The sequence below is a fragment of the Blastomyces gilchristii genome (assembly GCF_000003855.2).
Source record: "Blastomyces gilchristii SLH14081 genomic scaffold supercont1.21, whole genome shotgun sequence".
Taxonomy (NCBI): Eukaryota; Fungi; Ascomycota; class Eurotiomycetes; order Onygenales; family Ajellomycetaceae; genus Blastomyces; species Blastomyces gilchristii.
In genome coordinates, this window is record NW_003101662.1 from 265,254 (window position 1) to 284,788 (window position 19,535).

The 19,535-nt window shown below is 46.2% G+C and overlaps 6 protein-coding genes across 9 annotated transcripts; 2 read left to right on the forward strand and 4 right to left on the reverse strand.

Annotated features, from left to right (window-relative positions):
• Positions 1 to 680: 680 nt before the first annotated feature.
• On the reverse strand, positions 681 to 1,181 carry BDBG_17685 (catalase; the record flags this gene model as incomplete). Its single annotated transcript, XM_031725345.1, has 1 exon — positions 681 to 1,181. The coding sequence occupies one exon, from the start codon at positions 1,179 to 1,181 to the stop codon at positions 681 to 683; it is 501 nt and encodes a 166-aa protein (XP_031580432.1).
• A 159-nt stretch (positions 1,182 to 1,340) lies between these two features.
• Positions 1,341 to 2,567, reverse strand: BDBG_17686 (catalase; the record flags this gene model as incomplete). The annotated part of the gene is made up of 6 exons (XM_031725346.1): positions 1,341 to 1,394; positions 1,462 to 1,666; positions 1,941 to 2,071; positions 2,101 to 2,253; positions 2,310 to 2,358; positions 2,422 to 2,567. 6 exons carry the CDS (start codon positions 2,565 to 2,567, stop codon positions 1,341 to 1,343), a joined length of 738 nt encoding a protein of 245 aa, XP_031580433.1.
• A 1,106-nt stretch (positions 2,568 to 3,673) lies between these two features.
• On the forward strand, positions 3,674 to 9,948 carry BDBG_07868 (transketolase). The gene is made up of 6 exons (XM_002621604.2): positions 3,674 to 4,285; positions 4,541 to 4,683; positions 4,973 to 5,057; positions 5,128 to 5,422; positions 5,516 to 6,879; positions 6,985 to 9,948. Exons 1-6 carry the CDS (start codon positions 4,229 to 4,231, stop codon positions 7,096 to 7,098), a joined length of 2,058 nt encoding a protein of 685 aa, XP_002621650.1. The 5' UTR covers positions 3,674 to 4,228; the 3' UTR covers positions 7,099 to 9,948.
• Positions 7,501 to 9,789, reverse strand: BDBG_07869. 2 transcript variants are annotated; one of them, XM_002621605.2, is made up of 5 exons: positions 9,504 to 9,789; positions 9,189 to 9,369; positions 8,912 to 9,059; positions 8,604 to 8,841; positions 7,501 to 8,263 (listed from the first exon to the last, which is right to left on the reverse strand). In XM_002621605.2, exons 1-5 carry the CDS (start codon positions 9,664 to 9,666, stop codon positions 7,983 to 7,985), a joined length of 1,011 nt encoding a protein of 336 aa, XP_002621651.2. In that variant the 5' UTR covers positions 9,667 to 9,789; the 3' UTR covers positions 7,501 to 7,982. The 2 variants fall into 2 exon arrangements, with proteins under 2 accessions (XP_002621651.2, XP_031580434.1); XM_031723296.1 differs by having other exon boundaries at positions 7,561 to 8,263; positions 8,601 to 8,841; positions 9,504 to 9,692.
• Positions 9,949 to 12,652: 2,704 nt separating the features above from the next.
• On the forward strand, positions 12,653 to 12,996 carry BDBG_07870 (uncharacterized protein; the record flags this gene model as incomplete). Its single annotated transcript, XM_031723297.1, has 2 exons — positions 12,653 to 12,853; positions 12,922 to 12,996. 2 exons carry the CDS (start codon positions 12,653 to 12,655, stop codon positions 12,994 to 12,996), a joined length of 276 nt encoding a protein of 91 aa, XP_031580435.1.
• A 1,375-nt stretch (positions 12,997 to 14,371) lies between these two features.
• Positions 14,372 to 17,953, reverse strand: BDBG_07871. 3 transcript variants are annotated; one of them, XM_031723298.1, is made up of 4 exons: positions 17,749 to 17,953; positions 15,483 to 17,642; positions 15,223 to 15,426; positions 14,372 to 15,146 (listed from the first exon to the last, which is right to left on the reverse strand). In XM_031723298.1, the coding sequence occupies exons 2-4, from the start codon at positions 15,594 to 15,596 to the stop codon at positions 14,784 to 14,786; spliced, it is 681 nt and encodes a 226-aa protein (XP_031580436.1). In that variant the 5' UTR covers positions 15,597 to 17,642; positions 17,749 to 17,953; the 3' UTR covers positions 14,372 to 14,783. The 3 variants fall into 3 exon arrangements, with proteins under 3 accessions (XP_031580436.1, XP_031580437.1, XP_002621653.1); XM_031723299.1 differs by having other exon boundaries at positions 15,483 to 17,621; positions 17,749 to 17,873; XM_002621607.2 differs by having other exon boundaries at positions 15,483 to 17,873.
• Positions 17,954 to 19,535: the final 1,582 nt, after the last annotated feature.

Sequence of the window (19,535 nt, forward strand, 5' to 3'; positions counted from 1 at the left end):
TATTCTTGATTATAAACTTATTAAATGTTTAATATAATCAATGTATATTTATTATTCTTTATTAATTTTCTTTTTATAAATAGAACTGAGAAATCTTACATACTTAATAAAGATTATTTAAGATCTTATTTTATAAGATCTATGATCTATCATTTCTACTCTTTGAAATATATTTGTGACAGAGAGTACACATTTTAATTGACAGAGTTTGTATTTTCTGTATTGATTTTATGAATGAATTCTCACTCAGATGACAACTCTGATAAAAGCTCTGTTTGAAAAACTTTTCTATACTTGTTTAAAAGTGTTTTTATACACTTGTTCTTCTGTACATTCTTTGACTTGATTTTTTTCTTCACTTCTAAGTTTCAGATAAGATCTTGTGAATCATTCTCTTTACTTATTAATGTGTAAGCAGATTTAACTCTTCTATATCAGAGACTGCCGCTTTCCACGGTTTTCTGGCCTGCAGGCCCAGGCGGACGGCAAACGTTCAGGAAATATTTGTCAATCTTGATATACAAGTGCTTGACTTTGACTCCACTAACAACAGAGAACAATATAGATCCAAATTGTTATAACATACAAAGAAAAGAAAGATAAGGATTAATTAAGATGGGTTGGAGGACTTTTGGCACCATCCGTGCTTGCATCCAATCAAAGTGCGTTCTGTCACCATTTTAGCCACTGTATCCAGCAGCTGTTGGCATGCGGAGAACACGCCCTGAACGTGAGCTAGGGAGGAACCTCGATTCTTTGCCTACCTTCTCTGCACCAACAGACTTAACCTCTAAGAAATCAAACTTCTTCTCAGGCAATAAGTCATACACACCCTTTGCGTACTCGGGGTCCATCAGATACAACTGCGCCAGATACTTGTTCTGAATAACAGGATAGTCTACCAAGCGAAGAACATCGGCAGTGTTGCGGTGTAGATTATCTCTCCCTTTCGACGTCACGACTCGATAGTAAAAGCTCGCGGGGCTGTTAGTATTCAAGCCCTCATGGTAGAAGTGCGATTTGCGTCCCACATGGTTATCGGCTGTCTGATACATGGTTTCAGCGGCATCCGGGCGGAATTTGTTCCTGAAGCTATTCGGTGCATAGTGTGGGTTCATGGCATGGTTGGCATCTACGCGCATCTGCCCGTCGAAGTTCAGGGACGAATAGGATTGCGTCATGAAAGGGCAGTTGACAGGTATCTAGTCAAGGTTGATGCCAACACGGTGGTACTGCGCATCACGGTAAAAGAACATGCGGAACTGCAGGAGTTGGTCGGGACTATCTTCAATTCTGGGACCCATGCTTCCCGGGGAAGAGGCGGGTTTTGCTCAACGTCCCTATGGTAGTTTTCGGGATTTTTTGTTCAGAACAAGCTTGCCGAATTCGTGCATCTGGAGATAAAGATGTGAACTTTATGTTATGTTTTGCTAAGTGGAGAGTGGATAGAATGCTACTTACCGGAAAGCGTTTCCGGGGCCAGACTTTTGTCACACCAAAGGGAGTAAACCACAGCTTCGCAGGATCGGCTTCCTCTGGGTTCATTTTCTGAACATGGGCAGCCCATGAAATCTGCTCTCCTTTTTCAATGGTGGACCACAAATCACATTCTAAGTAATCTGGATCTACATCACTCATACAAGACAGCTTCATCTCAAGTGAACTGCTGCTGACCATGATCAGCAAGGAAGTGATATTTGATGTAAACAAATTCCCCCTTCTCATTTACCCTCATGAGTGTGAGTACAGGATCAGATTCCTGAAGAATGATGCAATTCAAACATATCATTTTAAACTATGACAGCCACAACCATCCTGATTTTTCCAGCTGTTTAGAGTTCCATGATTGCTGAAAAAGATCATGCCTGTGTGGTTCCTAAACACCAAATCCGCCAACAGTGAAGGACAAACACCGCAAGGCAAGAATCTATCACACTCACCCTTCCAGGGTGTTTGCCAAAAGATCAAACACGGGATTATAATCCAAAAGGAAGTTCTGAGAATTCCATGATTGGGAGCGGATCACATCCAGCCCCTGAATGAGGCCCCAGCAACAGAATACTGGCTGCAGCTTGATAAGCTTGGATCATAATCACTTACGCCCACAATATCGTAATTGCCCTCACCAGTGTAAAATTTAATAGCCATACCTCGAGAGTTTCTACCGGAATCGGGAAATTCTCGCCCGAAGGTGGCGGTGAAAAACCTCATGAAGACAGGCATCTTCACCCCACTTCTTCTCAAAAAGTGTTCCTAAAGAGCATTAATTATCATGGGACTATCAGGTATGTGAAATGATAAATACTTACCTTGCACACTGATGACATATCCTTTGTGGTCTTGAAATAGCCAAATGCTCTGTTGCCACCTGGAATGACAGCTTGTCAACACTTTAGGTTCTTCAACTGATTGAAATGTTACTGCTTCTTCTGGAGAAGAAAAGCGTCTGAAACTAGTGGAAGCCATTCAGTGCTTTTGCTGTGTGCTGGATTGGGGAAAGGGGCTTCTTTGTTAATAATGAAGTATGGTGCATCGTCTGCTTGTTTTCCACCTTGCTGAAGCCACATCAGCTTTGCAGTGACTTTGGCCGGACCATCATTGGCTCCCTAGAACAGTGAGCTGAGTTATTGACCTCTTGGATCAGCATCTGCAGCTCCCACAGCAGTGCCAATCGCTTGGAGTGGATGATGAATGAGATAGGTTATTTTGAATACAATGAACATTTCTTCATCTCCCTCAGTGTTGACCCAGGGAGGTTTATACTGGCCTGTAGACACATCTCTTCTTTATCATTGTGATCTCAAGACAACCTTGAGTTACCAGAATGCTTGCAAAAGTTGTCACTATTAATTTGTAGCCCAAATAAAGAGAGTAATAATAGATTGTAAATAGAATCAAATTTATGGTCTGGTCAGACATGAGGTGTTTTCCTTGTTTTGTGAATTATTGTTGATAAATGTCAGTCAACTCCTTCATAGGGCCTTGATTTTTGAACCTCATGTAAATGTTTTTTGCCAATTAAGGAATAGTTAGCTAGTTATAGCCTTAAGCCCCTAAATATTGAGAATGTAGGCCAAGCAATTTTAACTTCAGTACTGGAATATCAACATAAATTTGAAGCATTTACGAGGACTTCCTCACCTCTGGAGTTTCAAATACTTCTTATCTCTCTAGACTTGTGATATTTTTAGTCTTTTCATTTGATTAACTGGTTAGTTATAATTTATGATGGTAGACGGATTATTAACGGGCCATAAACCTTTAGGAATTTGTAAGGTTATTCAGCAGCATGCGTTGCACCTGTACTGTACAACGGTAGTATACAGCACAGGATCTCTTAGAATGCTCCAATTTATTTTTAAATCAGTAGGGTGGTGTGAAACGCAGTATGCGGCCACAGGTGGAACTGGTGATGGAGACCTCAGACTTTGTACGCTGTAAGTTGTCCCACGCTACATAAATCTGTCGCAGGAGGAAGGGTGGCGTCTCAAGATGCTGCTGGGATGCCAGCGGATCACAGAACCCCGAGAGCCCTGAGGAGGAATATAACTCCTCCTAGCTCAGTGATTCCAGGGTATGTCAGATGGCTAAAAAGGGAGAGAGGGTGGGTGACAAGGGCTACTACGCAGCGTATACTCCGTACATTATTAACTATTAATTAATAAGTCAGACAGACAGAAACTTGCGAGCGCATTAAATACAATACACAGACTTGTTAGGTGGTGAGGGTGGTGGGAAGATCGGTATCAAGGGTGTATGGAAACCGTATAATCCGTACTGGAGGGCACCCCCCCGTGCGGCAGATACGCGTATCACCTTTGAGACCTCCCACTTTAGGACTCCCCGGTGGCGTAATTTTGGTAACCCTGGGTAATAATAGCTGTACAGCGGCCTGTAAGGAGGTATTCTGCCCAAACTCGCCGCCAAGCCGCCCCACCACGCTTGTGCAGACAAACCTCACTCAAGAACTTCATCCTGTCCTCGACTTTTGTCGTCTGCGTCTGCCTCCTCTTCAACTTAATTCTCTTCTTCTGGATTATTCCCTCTCCATTCTTCTCTCATCTTCTTGTCCAGGAATCTCTCCCTCCTCTTCTCTCTCCCTGCGTTCCGTGTGCCTATCTTGCTGATACCTTGATATCTCCTCTGCCAACTTCCTTCCAAGTTCAGCTGGAGACCCCTCTCTCCCCCTTAAAAATTCCGCATTATTCCAGATTTATCCACCGCAATCATGGGGAGCTACACTGACGTCGACCAATTGGCCATTAACACCATCAGAGTGTTGGCTGTAAGTAATATCTGTTGTCTCCTGTCAAATCACCCTCCAGTTTCGCTGTCAGAAAATGGTGGGGTATCAGCGCGGGGTTGAGATAGCCATATATACAGCTCTGATATCTCGCCCTCTACAACTCCCCTCCTATCAATTGCACCCGTTGATTTTTACAAATCCACTTTGCTTTCTTTCTAGCTACGTGGCGAAATTCCTTCCTCTTCTCTTCGCTCCATTGCTAACGTATGTGTCACTCGTTTTTCTCACCTTTAGGTTGATGCCACATCGAAAGCAAACTCGGGCCACCCCGGAGCTCCAATGGGTCTGGCACCCACTGCTCATGTCCTTTTCAACAAATTTATGACCTTTAATCCCAAGAACCCAAACTGGGTTAACAGGGATCGATTCGTCCTCTCGTACGTCTTTTCTTACTTTTTTTTTCCACATGCCCCGCGCAATGCGCCGTTTGTTTCCGCCCCTCGTTTCAGGTGTTGCTCTTCTTATTTTGCGGGGCATGAGATACCTGGCCACTGTGGATCACCACAGAGTTGAGATTTCGTTGAATGAGCGCAGAAACTTTTTTTAATTGCGCTGGAGCCCCTAACAGATGTTATGCCCACTTCCGTTCCGGTCATTGCGTCATTGCGCATTCCTTGTTTCGGAAACACTTGCGCTAACATTTTTGAAAATCCTTTTTGCGGATAGGAACGGACATGGTTGTATGCTCCAGTATGCTCTACTCCACCTCTTTGGGTATGCTGTCTCGTTGGATGACCTGAAGGACTTCCGCGTTAGTGGCCCCCTGAATTGCCTGATAATTAATCCCTGAGTAATCCCGTTTATTGACGAATTCCGTGCAGAAAATTGATAGCATTACCCCAGGGCATCCTGAAGCTCATGATACCCCCGGTGTTGAAGTAACAACTGGACCTCTAGGCCAGGGTTTCGCCAATGCCGTTGGCCTTGCCATCGCTCAAGCTCATACTGGTGCCGTGTTCAATAAGCCTGGCTTCAACCTGATCGACAATTACACCTACTGTATCTTCGGCGATGGCTGCGCCATGGAGGGTATTGCCAGTGAAGCGGCCAGCACTGCTGGTCACCTTCAACTGGGCAACTTAATTTGCTTGTATGATGACAACCATATTTCTATTGGTGAGTAAACGAAAAGTGTTACCCTCTCCCCCCTCCAAATAAATAAATAAATAAAATAGCCCAAACTTGTACTCACATGGTGCTCTATAATAGATGGCGATACCAACGTGGCATTCACTGAGGATGTCATGAAGAGATTTGAGGCATATGGATGGCACACAATTCATGTCGAGGATGGCAACCATGACCTCGCTGGCATTGAGGCTGCTATCCAGAAAGCGAAGCAAGTAAAGGATAAGCCAACCATCATTAAAGTCACGACCACCATTGGCTTCGGCTCCAAGCTTCAGGGAACCGGTGGAGTCCACGGAAACCCCCTGAAAGCCGACGACAGCCAGAGTGTAAAGAAGCTCTTTGGGTTCGATCCTGAACAGAGCTTCGTCGTACCCCAGCAGGTCTATGAGCTTTACCAGAAGAAGGCTACCGAAGGCGCCGCCAAGGAGCAAGAATGGAATGCCCTTCTCCAGCAATACGCATCCAAGTACCCTACTGAACATGCCGATTTCGTCCGCCGTCTCTCTGGAAAGCTTCCTGAAGGATGGGAGAAGCATCTTCCTAGATACTCCCCAACTGATGCTGCAGTTGCCTCCCGCAAATTGTCGGAGACTGTGCTTGAGAAGATCCACGATGTTATTCCCGAACTTTTGTCTGGCTCTGCCGACTTGACTGGCTCGAACAACACGAGATGGAAGAACGCCGTTGACTTCCAGCCACCAAGCACTGGCCTCGGTGACTGGTCCGGCCGCTATTTCCGCTATGGTGTGCGGGAACATGGAATGGCCGGTATAATGAACGGCATTGCCGCCTACGGAACCCTCATCCCAGCTGGCGGTACTTTCCTCAACTTCGTATCCTATGCCGCTGGCTCCGTCCGCCTATCGGCACTTTCACAAGTTCGCACAATCTACATCGCAACCCACGACTCAATTGGTCTGGGTGAGGATGGCCCCACCCATCAGCCCATCGAGACTCTCGCCCACTTCCGCGCCTTGCCGAACATCATGGTCTGGCGCCCAGCCGACGGCAACGAGACAAGCGCTGCCTACTACTCTGCTTTGACCTCGCGACATACTCCCTCCATCCTCGCTCTGACCCGCCAAAACCTGCCACAGCTCGAAGCCTCAACCATCGAGAAGGCGATCCGTGGTGGATACGTTGCCCTAGAGACAGAAAACGCCAACATTACCCTCGTTAGCTCTGGGTCCGAGGTCAGCCTCTGCATTGACGCCGCTAAGTACCTCAAGGAGAAGCACAACATTGTTGCTCGCGTCGTCTCCATCCCCTGCTTCGAGGTGTTCGACGTCCAGGACAAGGAATACAGACTCTCCGTCATTCCGGACGGTATCCCCTCTATGTCCGTTGAGGTCATGAGCACCCTTGGCTGGGAGCGATACTCGCATGAGCAGTTCGGCCTCAACCGCTTCGGTGCTTCCGGCCCTTACAAGGAAGTTTACAAGGTGAGTTCCGAAAAAGCATTCTGCACCTAAAAAATCTTAAGCCCCCTTCTCTACATTAGCTTTAAAAGAAGCGAAAATAACTAATATATCTCTGCGTCCCTTTAGAAATTCGATTTCACCCCCGAAGGTATCAGCAAGCGCGCCGTCGCCACCATCGACTTCTACAAGGGCTTCCCCGTCCGTTCCCCCATCAACCGCGCCTTCCAGCAAATCATCTAAGCACATATATTTATAAACTCCGACCTCTATTCACCAGAAACGTCTCTTGTGGGTGAAGGGTTTTCAATGAAGTTTATAAAAAGAAAAAGACAAGGCATACAAGACTAAAGAGAAGCGATGTCTTTAGACGGCAACATACACACGCATAGTGAAAAGAGGGAGAAAAAATAAAACACAAGAGATTCCTTTTTTATTTTTTCCGTTCGCTGAACTAAAAACTTAAAGTTTTCCATTTTACCCGTTCCTATTCCAGCATTCTTAACTCTATCCCCGCGTCATCTTGCAACCCAACCCCATGGTTTCCACACTTCGTTTTTGTTGAATTTTCGAGTTTCATAGATCTATTTGTCACGGTTCTTACATGATTCAAAATGAAAAATACAAAAATTGGTGTTTTTTATTATTTATTGCTATTTATATCTTACGGATGTGATTGCTCTATTCGGAATATATGGTTTGTAGTCGCTTTGGAGAAATATATGTAATGTACCCTTACCACGGTCTTATGTATTGGTCATAATTACCTAGGTTAAACTAACCTCAAATCGGGCGACTAAGCAAAGATAGGTAGGGTAAGATAGGATAAAACCTCTTGAAAATGAATTCCTAACGCTCATTAGTTGTATTATTGTGGACTGGCTTTTTCATGTTTCTTTTTATTTATTTTCTTTTTTTCTCGACTCTCTTGGTATCCGCCATGCATTCATTCCCCCTTGCAATCAAATGTATGTGTACCAAGCCCAGTTCACTGCGGCCCCTCCCACCTCATATTTCCTTGCCTATATCCCCCGCTAGGTATTACATCTCACCTACTCACCCTACAAGTGTATCCCCCATTAATTAAAGAACAACATCTTAAAAAAGAAACCTGCCCTCGCCCTCCTTTACACATCCAACGCCTTCCTCGCGAAATTCGGCAACACAAAGCTCGCCCGGTGGATCTCCTTGTTATAATAGCGGCACAGCTTCTCCTCCTCCTCACGCGTCCAGCTGCGCACGGGCTCGCGCACGTCCCGGTCCTTGTCCTTGCAGCAGACCATGAACCCGATCTGGCCGGACGGGTAGGTAGGGATCGTCGTGTAGGCATACTCGACCACGGGGAAGATCTCGCGGATGCTTCGCTTCAGGTCTGTGATGAGAGAGAGGTGGAGCCATTGGTTTTCGGCTGTTGGGGGGGAAAAGATAGGGATAGCGGGGGGCGTGGGATTAGTAGTCTGTTTATGGAAGGTTTGGGTGGAGGTAGCCTTTTTTTTTTTTTTTTTTTTTTTTTTTTTTTTTTTTTTTGGCTTTGCGTGTGAAGGGAAAGGGGGGTGAGGTGGTGTGGTGAAAGGGGTGAAAGGGGTGAAAGGGGTGAACTGGGGTTAGAGGTGGGTAAATAAATAAAACCCCCTCCCCCTAGGGATATAGAAGGGCAGTGTGTATGTTGGTGCATTTTTAAATTTATTTCTTCAAAGGCAGTAATCACACGTGCAAGAAGGATTGGGGGAAGGAGATCGACGAACAACCTTGAGTGGTAACGACACCGCCTTCACGCAGCGCGTTGAACAGCAGCTCGAAGTATGGTTTCTGGAACAGAGCCTCCGCAGGACCCTCTGGGTCGGAGCTGTCGGTGATGATGACATCGAATTCGTTCTTGCGATCTGCGAGGAACTTGAACCCGTCGGCCACATGAACCGTTACGTTGGGATGTTGGAAGCCAACGCTCATTCCGGGGAGGTATTTTTTGGAGACGCGGATGACGGCCTGTATTTCGTCCGATATAAGGGTTTTTGTCCTGGCAGCTCACACGAAATCCACTTATCTGCATACATACCTCATCGATGTCACAGAGCACAGCCTCCTCGACGCTCTCATGCTTGACAACTTCGCGCAGGACACCTCCGTCACCTCCACCGATGACGAGCACTTTTTTGGGGTTGGGGTGGGAGTTCATGGCGAGATGCGTGATCATCTCTTGGTATCTAGTTAATTGGCTAGAGTTAATCGGAGAAACCACATTTTATAGGTAGCGGAGAGGGAAAAAGAGGGGGGGAAGGGGGGCAACCGCCGTTTGCTGGAAAGGATTGGGCGTCCGTCTAACAGCAACATACGAGAATTCATCACGCTCTGTGCATTGGATGACATTATCCAGCACAAGGACAGTGCCGTGGTCGCTGCTCTCGAATACCAGGACATCTTGGTATTTGGATTTCTCATGGTGAAGAATCTGATTGACTTTCAAGGTCAATGCCTGGCCTGGCCACATATCGGAAACCTCCGAGAACCAGCCATCTAATTCAATTCAATTGAATTCATAACTCCTGAGTTAGTTTGAAGAAAAACGAAGACCTGTAAGCCGCTTCGGTACAGCAAATTCGTGGGTTGGGTGGGAGAGGTTATTGAGCCATGATGATGAGGCAGCGCACCTTTGATAGTGGGGTGGGTGAGTTCGCTCATTGTGCGTTTTTGCAGGGTGGTAAGAGGACGAAAGATGGAGGGAGTGCAGGAGAGTAGACGGGACGAACAAGAGGTGCGGAACGGGGGTTTATATAGGCGCAGCGAGAGGGGTCTGCGGCCGCGAGATGGCATGCGGAGGAGGAAGAGGAAGAAGAAGAGCGAGGTCTGAAAGCAGAAATTAGGGCTAGAACTTTTTGGCTTACCCCGCCATGACGAAAATTACACGAACTGCAGAGCGGTTACGGGGAACGGTGCAGTGTATCGCGGTATTGTATGGTATTGTATGATATCCGTTTGCGTATTCCGCCGTTTCCACTATAATCTATTGGACATCTTGCGATGACATGAGTGTATTGTAATGACGCCCGGTATGTATCTGTACAACCCCATACATACGAAAGATCAATTTGACAAGAGAAGATTCTTCTCAGTATCAAATACTTTGCTGAAAATTGAATCTTTAATGAGTCTTGATCAAAGGGACTAGGGCATAAACTCAATATCTGAAGGAAGACCAGAGGCCTTGCTCTTGTATCCTCCAGGGCTCTTTTACCTGCACTGTGAGATGGATTGTGATAACCGCTCAGTGCTTCCAGACAATGGACATGTTAGTACTGTACAACACCTATACTCTTTCTGCTCCCTAGCATCACAGCATCACAGCATCACAGCAGCAATCTTTTGTATCTGGTGGGGCACATGAGATGCTCTTCCAATTGAGCTGCAAGCCTGAGGTGGGACTCATACCCATGTACCGGCAGCCAGCAACCAGCAGTCAGCCACCAGGATGCTCAAGAAGTTTCCAGTCTCAATTGCAATAACTTGGATTTCTTTTGCCTCTTCTTTAAAAAGAAGAAACACATATAATGTAACTACTATGTAGTACATTGTTCTGTAGCAGCGGGGAAGTCCGATAGAAAAATGAGAAAACAAGAAAACAAAATCAATACATCTACAGCTCAAGTCTGCGTCTACAAGGGTTTTACATATATTAACAGCACATGAGCCTCTGGCTAGAAGCAGTGCAAGATTGTGGTGAAAAATATCTGCGGAATTTATGTACTCAAACGCAGATGAGGTGGCTGTAATGATCATTGAGGGGTGGGTAGCATATCCATCCCCCTTTAGCCCCACACAAGACAACCATGTGTGCTTCCCTTTGACAATTGAGATACGCTTAAAGGGTTCGCTTCCATCTCTTGGCTTCTCCTCAGGGGTTTATGATTTAGAAAATATAGGGAGTGGAGAATAAATGTCCTGCCGGTATCCTTGCAATGCCTATGACATGTGCATGTGCATGTAATGTACCGCAGTACAATATGTTCCCAAAGCTGAAAACGGAGAAGGTCAGAAAGACATTCCTTTGTAAATCACCTTACAAGCAGCATTCTGGACAGGGCGATAGCATATCTACCCTAGTTCACGCATTAAATGCCCCTTGTCATACTTATACCCGCATCCAGCAAGCAACCTGTCAGCTGGCATATGATAAACACATGCCATTTGGCGATATGAGCTATCATTTTCTTTGAAAGGGACAAAAAAGGAGTGTTGACAGCATTTCATCACTCATTGGATCTGCTGATGTTGTGAGATAATTCTATTCTATGACACCTGAGGTTTATAAGCCTGACTTCGGGCTATAAACACTCCTCGATATCTTAGCTAAGAAAGAATTCCTTCCCTTCTACCGGTCGAACGTGTAATACAACATTCATAGCTCACTCAAATAAAATATTCCCGCAGAATCTGATGTATAGAGAAGAAACTGCATCGAAATTTACGCGACGATAGTACGAAATTCACTAGCGGTTCTTCAAGTGACGCATTTACGTTACTATAGCACCTCTATTAAGCTCATTGGCTCGAAAATGGCGTGGTGGAAGAAATGTGCAGTGTGACACGGGAGAAGAATAAGAATAAATATAGTAGAATATAGCTGTTGCACATGGGTATGTCCAGCTCTATCAACAGTGTTTTACAACTCTCAGTGACTACTTGTATTAACTTTAAGAGAGCAGAGTACAATAGGGTTAAATCTGAATTTAGAAAAAAACGGTAATAGGTCGGAGAAAATGTGTAATTGTGGATTATTGTTGAGTATATGGAATGGAAGGGTGAGAGAGGCGAAGGGGGTTGAGCAGTGGGAAGCTGCGGGAAGCTGCGGGAAGAGCAACCACACCGCGCCCGGAAGGGGGCCCCTGGGGTCGGGGGGCAGGATAAAAGGAAGAGAGGCGGATTGGATTGATACTTGATGTACATTACGTTTAGCATACCTCTGCTAGGGGTATTGATAGCGGGGCTTGAAGGATGCGAGACCAACACGAGGGGAAGTATCTATTTAACATTGGGAACGGTAGGTGCTGGCTCATGAATTAACTCCCCAGGCGACGAACGATACTATTTAGCGGCTGACAGTATTCATAGTTGGGCAACGGAATAACGTCTGACAAGCCGAGACCGAAGCGAAGGTTATCTATGTAAGGGACCTGTGGCTTAGTGAGTGTTTCCACAATCAAAAACTATATCCAAAATCGAGGAGAATTTCTGAGAATCGTTCGTAAGGTTTGCAGGCATGTCTGATATCGGCAACCAAACCGTTAGGTGGAATTGTACTGTACAAAAGTCAGGTAGAATTAGCGTATTATTGTAAACGATGAAGTATGTTGAATAAATCTCCTTCGCAACATAGCGAAAGTGCTCTAGTCAAGTAGAGCCAAAACGTGGTCGAGAATCTAAGGCAGGTAGCGGCTACTGGCGTGAGCCCCCAGTGCCAACCGCTCTTGTTTCATGGTCTATCCTACGAGGGCATCATTTCCGCATCAACAGGAAGCTATAACCGTCACAACTAGAGGTCCAGGCTTTGACAACGATCTCCGCGACAGTGTGCTTTGGTAGTAGTTTAGGCAGGAAGGTTTTGACCCTGGAATGGTGGAGGTGGAGCCAGACCAGCGAGGGATCCAGATGATTCTGCAGTTACTCTGATATGCACGGTGGGCAGTTGCCTGCATACGTTGCTTTAAGCTTTTTTACTGAGTTGCGGTTGCTGTGTTCTGCACGGGCGGCTTTAAATAGTTGCAGAATACATAGTGCTTGGTCATTGCCGAGCTGGGTCCCGATGTCAGTCGGGACATCCCACGTTGCTGGGCTACGGCGTTCGATCACCGAAACTGGGCCGCGACCTTGGGACCTCCAGATGGTGTTAGTCTCGGAGGTCGTTCACCGATTTCTGGAGCCTTGGTATCGGCTGCCATTGGTCCCAGTGAAATATTTGATCCTCTGCTTCCCGAGAGCCACATCGAGGGTTCCGATGTTGCGGGTAATCTAATGCAGCGTGGATCACCATGGTTGCCGCGAAGTTGTACAGCTAACCTTAACTTTGAGTAGATGTCTCCTCAAATCAATGGAGCCATTCCTGGTTTAGTTAACGAATCAGATAAGGGAATTCCGATCTGGCAGTAATCAAGTAAGTTACCTCGGTATCTACCGCCCGCAGTCGACCAGTAAAGTGGTGTGATGGCTGCTGGACGGATGGCTGCCAAAACTAATAGATGGATTCTAAGATGCCCATTACAGGACGGAACAAGGAATCACGAAATCTCGCACTTTCTAGGGCCAGAAGTCCTAAAAACTCTAATAAACAAGACAAAGTTTCGTGTAGTCAAGCAAATGGTGGCATGATTATCATTCCTCTCAGCTGGTCAGTGGATTGCCAAATATTCTGAAATATTTCTTTCGGTTAGCCTCCTGATCAGTAGAATTATCAGCGACGAAGCTGCTGATATTATTAAAACGCCTAGACTTTCTCTTCGCAAACCTCTTCTGATACCCATAAAAATAAAATAGTAACGAGGCTCGATACGACCTTACTATTGTAGCCTGTCAAATCATGAAAGAATCGGAGGAGCAACAATCCCCCGCAGAGGTGGACAGGTGCTCGCTTCGTGTCACCCAGTAATCAACTGGGCTTACGACGAGTCAACCTTAAAACCCCGTAACATAGCCACCAACTCTTCCCTCTCGGCTGTAGGTGGTGTCAGCCGTCAAAGCCGAGCTCGCATTCCGGAAGTGGGATGCCAGACCGTCACCACCCTGCTGGGTGATCGACACTTCAAGGCCAGAGAGACCCAGTCCTCCGAAGTGGCCTCAAGGAGGCGAACTCTTCCAAGAAAATTTACGAGCATAATGAAAGCCATGAATCCACCCTGTATAATGGCAAATAAGATTGAGGGTTTTCCGGCTGCTATTTTCGGGGATTGGGGGATGCCCGCCCTCGTTTTGCGGCTGAGGATAGGATCCCTGTTTGGTCTGGATGATATGGAAGCCGGATGAGAGAGTGGCTAAAGTAATGTTCCATTCAAGTTAGAAACGAAAGGATAGCAGCGTCATATTTTTGCCGTGGTGGGGCGAGGATTGGATTGATGCGAGGAAGGTGTTGAGATACACGTATTATTATTGTTGTTGGCGGCGGCCATCCACGCGGTCAAGCCAGTTTAGCGCCAACTGTTAGGGCTGATTATTCATCAAATAAGCTCGCGTGGGACGCTATTCCGGAAATAGAATAATATCAACTTTCTGGAGATGTGATTGGTTCTAACTTCACGCCAAGATATTTTAATTTGGAAGGTTAGGTGGGGGCTGTGGGCCACTTATCAGGCTTCTGGTTGGCTGACTCGATCTCCACTCCGCTGCGACGGTCAAACTTTGGTACCTTTCAAGGTTATATGTTAAGCGTATATTAGGTTGTCTCAACCTCTTATCACGAGTTGGGGACTTTAAACACTGCCTAAGTCGGAGCTGACTGGGGGCCTGGCACCTGACAAGGACAAGGCGACTTGGGTAGGTAACTTATTGCATTATTAAATTGGTGTGCATTAGGGATTGGTATTCTAAGAACTTGTGCAGGATATCAGCGGTATCGGACTGCAGTTATTGGCGAACTTTGCAAGGCCTAATGAAAACATAAATGAAGTGCTTGAAAACAGGGAGCGGTCAAGCCTAGGCATAAAGGAGCAGTCTCCAAAATCTTCGTAGGAATACACATCATGCGTCAATTAAAAGGTAGCTAATTCGGACAATTTCAAAACCACCTACATTCCGTAGACGAAAAGAAGGAATAACGAACTACCCTGTAAGCGCCGAGCATGTGTTCTATTTACAAGCAGAGTCCCAGACGAAAAAAAATAGAATAGAAATAGGAATATCATCAAGTCATCCCAATATGCCGCTCCCTCACAAGCCATCTGTTTCTATAAACCATCGGAGTTAGAGCTGTATTCCCCTTGATCGCTATTCGTCTTCAAAGCCTCCTTATCAAAGTAATATTGCGGGCCGGAACTTGACATTGTATATGGCACGATATCGAACTTGTCTGGTGTTAGAATGTCGTCAATCGTGCCGTCCGTCGCTGATCTCAGCAGATCAAGCTCTGCGGTTAAATTTTGAATGCGAGAGTTGAGTTGCTGTACTTCTTCTGTTCGCTGGTGGTAGGATTGAAGCAGATTTTGATGTTTGCTATGAAGATCATGTAGCTTGCCTTCGAGGCTTTTAAGGTGTCTTTCCTTTCTTTCTCGAAACGCACGTTGAGACGCTCTATTTTGAGCGCGCCGCCTCTTTGAGATTGGAGATGTGGTTAGCTGTAAGTCACTGAATTTGGGATATCGAACGTTATTGAACATCAATGCTTACTAGGTGCATGTTGGAAACATTTTCCTTGTCTTTAGAACTATTTGGTTTATTTCGTCGCCTATCATGCTCATCAAGTGTGGTGGAACCAATATATTCTACAGGAATCTTCCCTGCCATGGGGTCATAGTAAGGCGCTGAATCGTTGCCAAACGGAATCATGTCATAAGGAGTTCCCATGTTTGTGTATATCGAATGTGTCATGCCCTAAATTCATTCATCAGCCAAAATCCAGGTGAAATGTAAGATTGAGGCAGGCCTACGCTGGGAGATGTGGGGCTGGATAGATCTGAAGCAACCTCTGCTGGTCCAGCGTTGAAAGGAAGCTGTAATGATTCAGGGGAGTGGGGAGGAGAGACGGCGAATCTGTAATCCATTTCCAATATGAATGAAGAATACCCCTGGAAGATTCGATTCTAGCACGAATTCAATATTGGTATGTAATTGTAGGAGCAATCACCATTCTGGGTGATTGATTGCCAAACAGCATGAAATATGAAGGCGACAATCGAGGTTCAAACATCTGAAGGGGTTTGTCTCTCTATAATATAAGCAAATTTCTCCACAAAACCTTCCTCGCCATTTCTAGGACAACCCCCCCCCGCCACCCTCCTACTATCTTGATTCCGAAGATATCACAGCTCATATCGACTCTTGGCCCCGAGCACTAATAAGGCAAAGAAACTACGTGCGCTGAGCGCGCTGTCAGCGATATTTTAGTGATTATTGGCAATGACTCGCTTCCCGTGAAAATAGCAAGGTTTACCAGGCGCATACTAAAAGCTCTCTCCGGTTCGTATATGCCGAGTGGACGATGAAAGAGAAATTGGGCGATATAATTCGAACGGATGGCATTGGGTCATGTCATGGCGCCTCGCTGCTGAGTGATGCTATGCTGTCTGAGGAATATTTTGCGCATCTTGCCCCATGTTCCGCCGCGGAATAAGCACAATTGAATCACCCCCACCCCTTCATACAAAAACCAGTTTAGCTGCGCAGTCTCGAGGTGCGCAATGCCCGCCTTGAGACAAGCTTTCAGTCCCATCAACATAGGCCTATAGAGAAGAATCCTCTCTGTACACGGAAACACACCGGAAAAGTCAACAGGGGGTGAATCCCTAGCTGAACCTTGGACATTTCATTATTTTGTTAACTATAACTCCTTTTACTTGGCCGGTAGTTACAATGACGACCAAGCTAAAACTACAGATTAGATCGGATTGATTTCGATCCATCCTGAAAAACGCGAATGACACTCCTCCGTTTCCCCTCCATTTCCCTCTTTCAGAGTATCGGCGCGGTGCACGACTATTGGTTGAGATAATAGTTTAATGGATATTTATTGGCAGAGATATCCACGCAATTCTGGGGGAAAAAAAGGGCGGCGGGAAGTTTCTCTTGTGATTTCGGGACGGTCATAAATCTCATGAGTCTTCTATCATCGACCACGCCAGGAGGTGATTTGGCAGTCCAACAAGGCTAGCACCGCTTGCCTGTTGCCACTCTGCATCGTATCGCCATTCCGGAGAGGTGTCGGCCGCCTTTTCCTAGCTGACCTGGGTAGACTCGAACTCCAGGAATTGAATGTGAGCCCTCGTTTGTCTCCCTTGCTTGCTTTTATGGAACTTGTTTGTTTGCCTCCCACTGTTGAAAAGCCCTTGACAACTACCTGGCGTGCAGCGTGAATAATCCGCTGGGATGAATATGAGGACTAAAGAAAATGCACCAGCTGATCCGCCCCGCATTCCCACCGCAAATCGTTCTCTTTCGTGCTATTATTATTTCTGCCGTGGTAATCAGAATGCATGGAAGAAAGGTTTTTAGTCTTTCGAACTGTTCACTTCGAATGATCGCGAGTCCTATCTTCCCGTTTGGCGTGAGGGTTAGTTGGGCAGAAACTAACCCCATAGAGCCAGGCGCAGCATCGGCCTCGAGAAGATATTGGCCAGTAGGAGCATGCAAAAGCGAATCGCGAAGTTGCTGGTCATTTTTGCCTGGCAGAATGCTGAATTGTGATTGGCAACATTTATCACTTCCCCTTGGCGTAGGGCTGAACTTGGGGTATTCAAGTACTCCGTAGAGATCCTCTTAAAATAGCCCCAATTTCCATGCGTCACGGCGGTTATTTCCAGCGGTGAGCGCTTTTGGCAGCAATCCTCTAGTTATCCCGAAGCCCCGGTCAAAATCATCGGCGTTGCGGACGCTATTCCAAGGCGACCATCACCCGACCCTCTCCCTTTTTTCTCTCATCCCTCCCTCCTTATCTTCATTTCGGGAGAAGTCGAGTGGTATCCCAGCAGAGCAGCTCACCACCAGCATCAATCTGTAGTTAACCGTTCCAGCATACATAACTACACGCTTTTCTCTCTCCAGCAGTATGAGGTAAGCACTGGGACGCATATCTAGCGGATGCAGTAAGCAGCCTATAATTTAGTCAGCCATTCTAGACATGAGAAGTGACCAATGCCACGAGGAAAGGCATCGGCGTCGATACACCCCAAGGATACGACAGCGGAACCAGGCACAGACAAGATGATTAGCTACCAAATCATTTCTCAAGGATATGCAGAATGCTGGAGCACAACGATAGTGATCGGCGTCCTAATTGGCAATTTTGCCGTCAATGCTCTGTTTGAGTTTAAACCAGACGAAACACCGGAAATGTGTACAGACGCACGTATCTCAGACCAGCAATTTTAACGAAACTCCTACCGAGCTAACAAGCCCAGCCTTGGAACCCGGGGCCAAAGCATTTTGTGGATAAATATGCCGGTGGCCCCCAAACAAAATGATACGAACATACTTTTGGGCTAGTGTTGGAAAATGAGTTTATTTTGGGCCAAAGGAGGGTGGGTGGCCCAGCGTGGCCGTCCTACCATGCTGTCTTCTGCCAGTTGGGAATTCATCACCTAAGGTAGACCATTTTGGAGATGCGATCTTTCGTCTCCTAGTTACGAGGCTCCACCAGCCTTTCTCTCTCCAGAGTGCGATTGGGACGGTGTTTGAATCTCTGCCTGTCCTACGTACATGTACATATCATACCTGCTCATTCTCGGAGAAAGTCACCGATGTTTTTGGCTCATCCCGCTGTTTCCATGCTCCTCTCTGCGCGATGTCCCAATCCGCCTGGAAACAAAATGGGTACTCCACACCGGGAGCGTAGGGCGAAGGGCAAGATTTATTTGGTGGCCAGCTTCATTGAGAGAAGAACACAGAGAGAGCCGGGGAACCCTATTTCGGACGCATTGTCTACTTGACAAGTCTTACCGGTCCCCAAAACGTGGAGTTGATACCTTTACTCGTTGTGTGCAGCTTTTGTGTGAGGTTCCAGTGAATATAACTAACATTGGAAATTTTGAGGGAGAGATATTCAGGCCGCGCATGTATTGACATAAGAGAAGCAGATGCACATACCAGAACTGTTAACTTCATGTCAAGAGAGGATATGCGAGCTCTAGGTCCCTAAAGCCGTCTACTGTCGAAACTTCGAAGTCGTAAGACTGGAAAAAACGAGCATTGATCATTCATGAGTCAACTTGAAAGAAGGAGAAGGAGAAGAAAGCGTCAGCAGGATTGAAGACTTGAGCTGCTAACATCAGACCTCAGTGAAGTGAAAGACCCCATTAGATCCTCTTTGCTGTCTACTGGGTCAAGGTATACCACTAGTAGTCCGTCTGGGCCGCTCTGGGGCACATCAATTCCTTGTGATCTGGCCATGTTCATCAATATCTGGCTCTATTCAGACCTGATTTTGAGCCTTCTCTAGTCAGCAGGTACTTGCAGGGGAACCCTCCAAGTATACAGCTTGTACAATTATTGGACTGACCTTTTGCCTTCTAGTCGCAATACTTTTGGGAGCTTGATTCTTCAGGGATTATAGCCACTGGGCTAGCAAGTTTCATGGCTGCTGAGAGACGTGATGGTATCGGTATATGCCAGATTAACCACCCAAGCTGTTCCTAGGAAGCAGAATGGAATGTGCGTGATGTGTCCCATACAAACTGATGGGGGGGAAACTGCAACTGAGATCTCAATGTCACCATAACGGCACAGGATTGAAAACTCCTCAGCCATGTGGTGTCTGTTTGGCGGTCTGCATATGTTCGTGTATAAATCTCATCTGGCAAAAAGATGACGCGGGGTGTTAACCATTGTGCCAAAAGGATTAAACCTTAGTAAGGGTAACCCATCTTAAGATATTCTATAGGGACGGGAGGAAGGGCCAGATGAAACTTGAGTTTGCTGTTTCATATCTCTAGTTATCCTGGATGGTTAATTGAACAGCGGATGTATTACAGTGAGCACATCATTCTTCA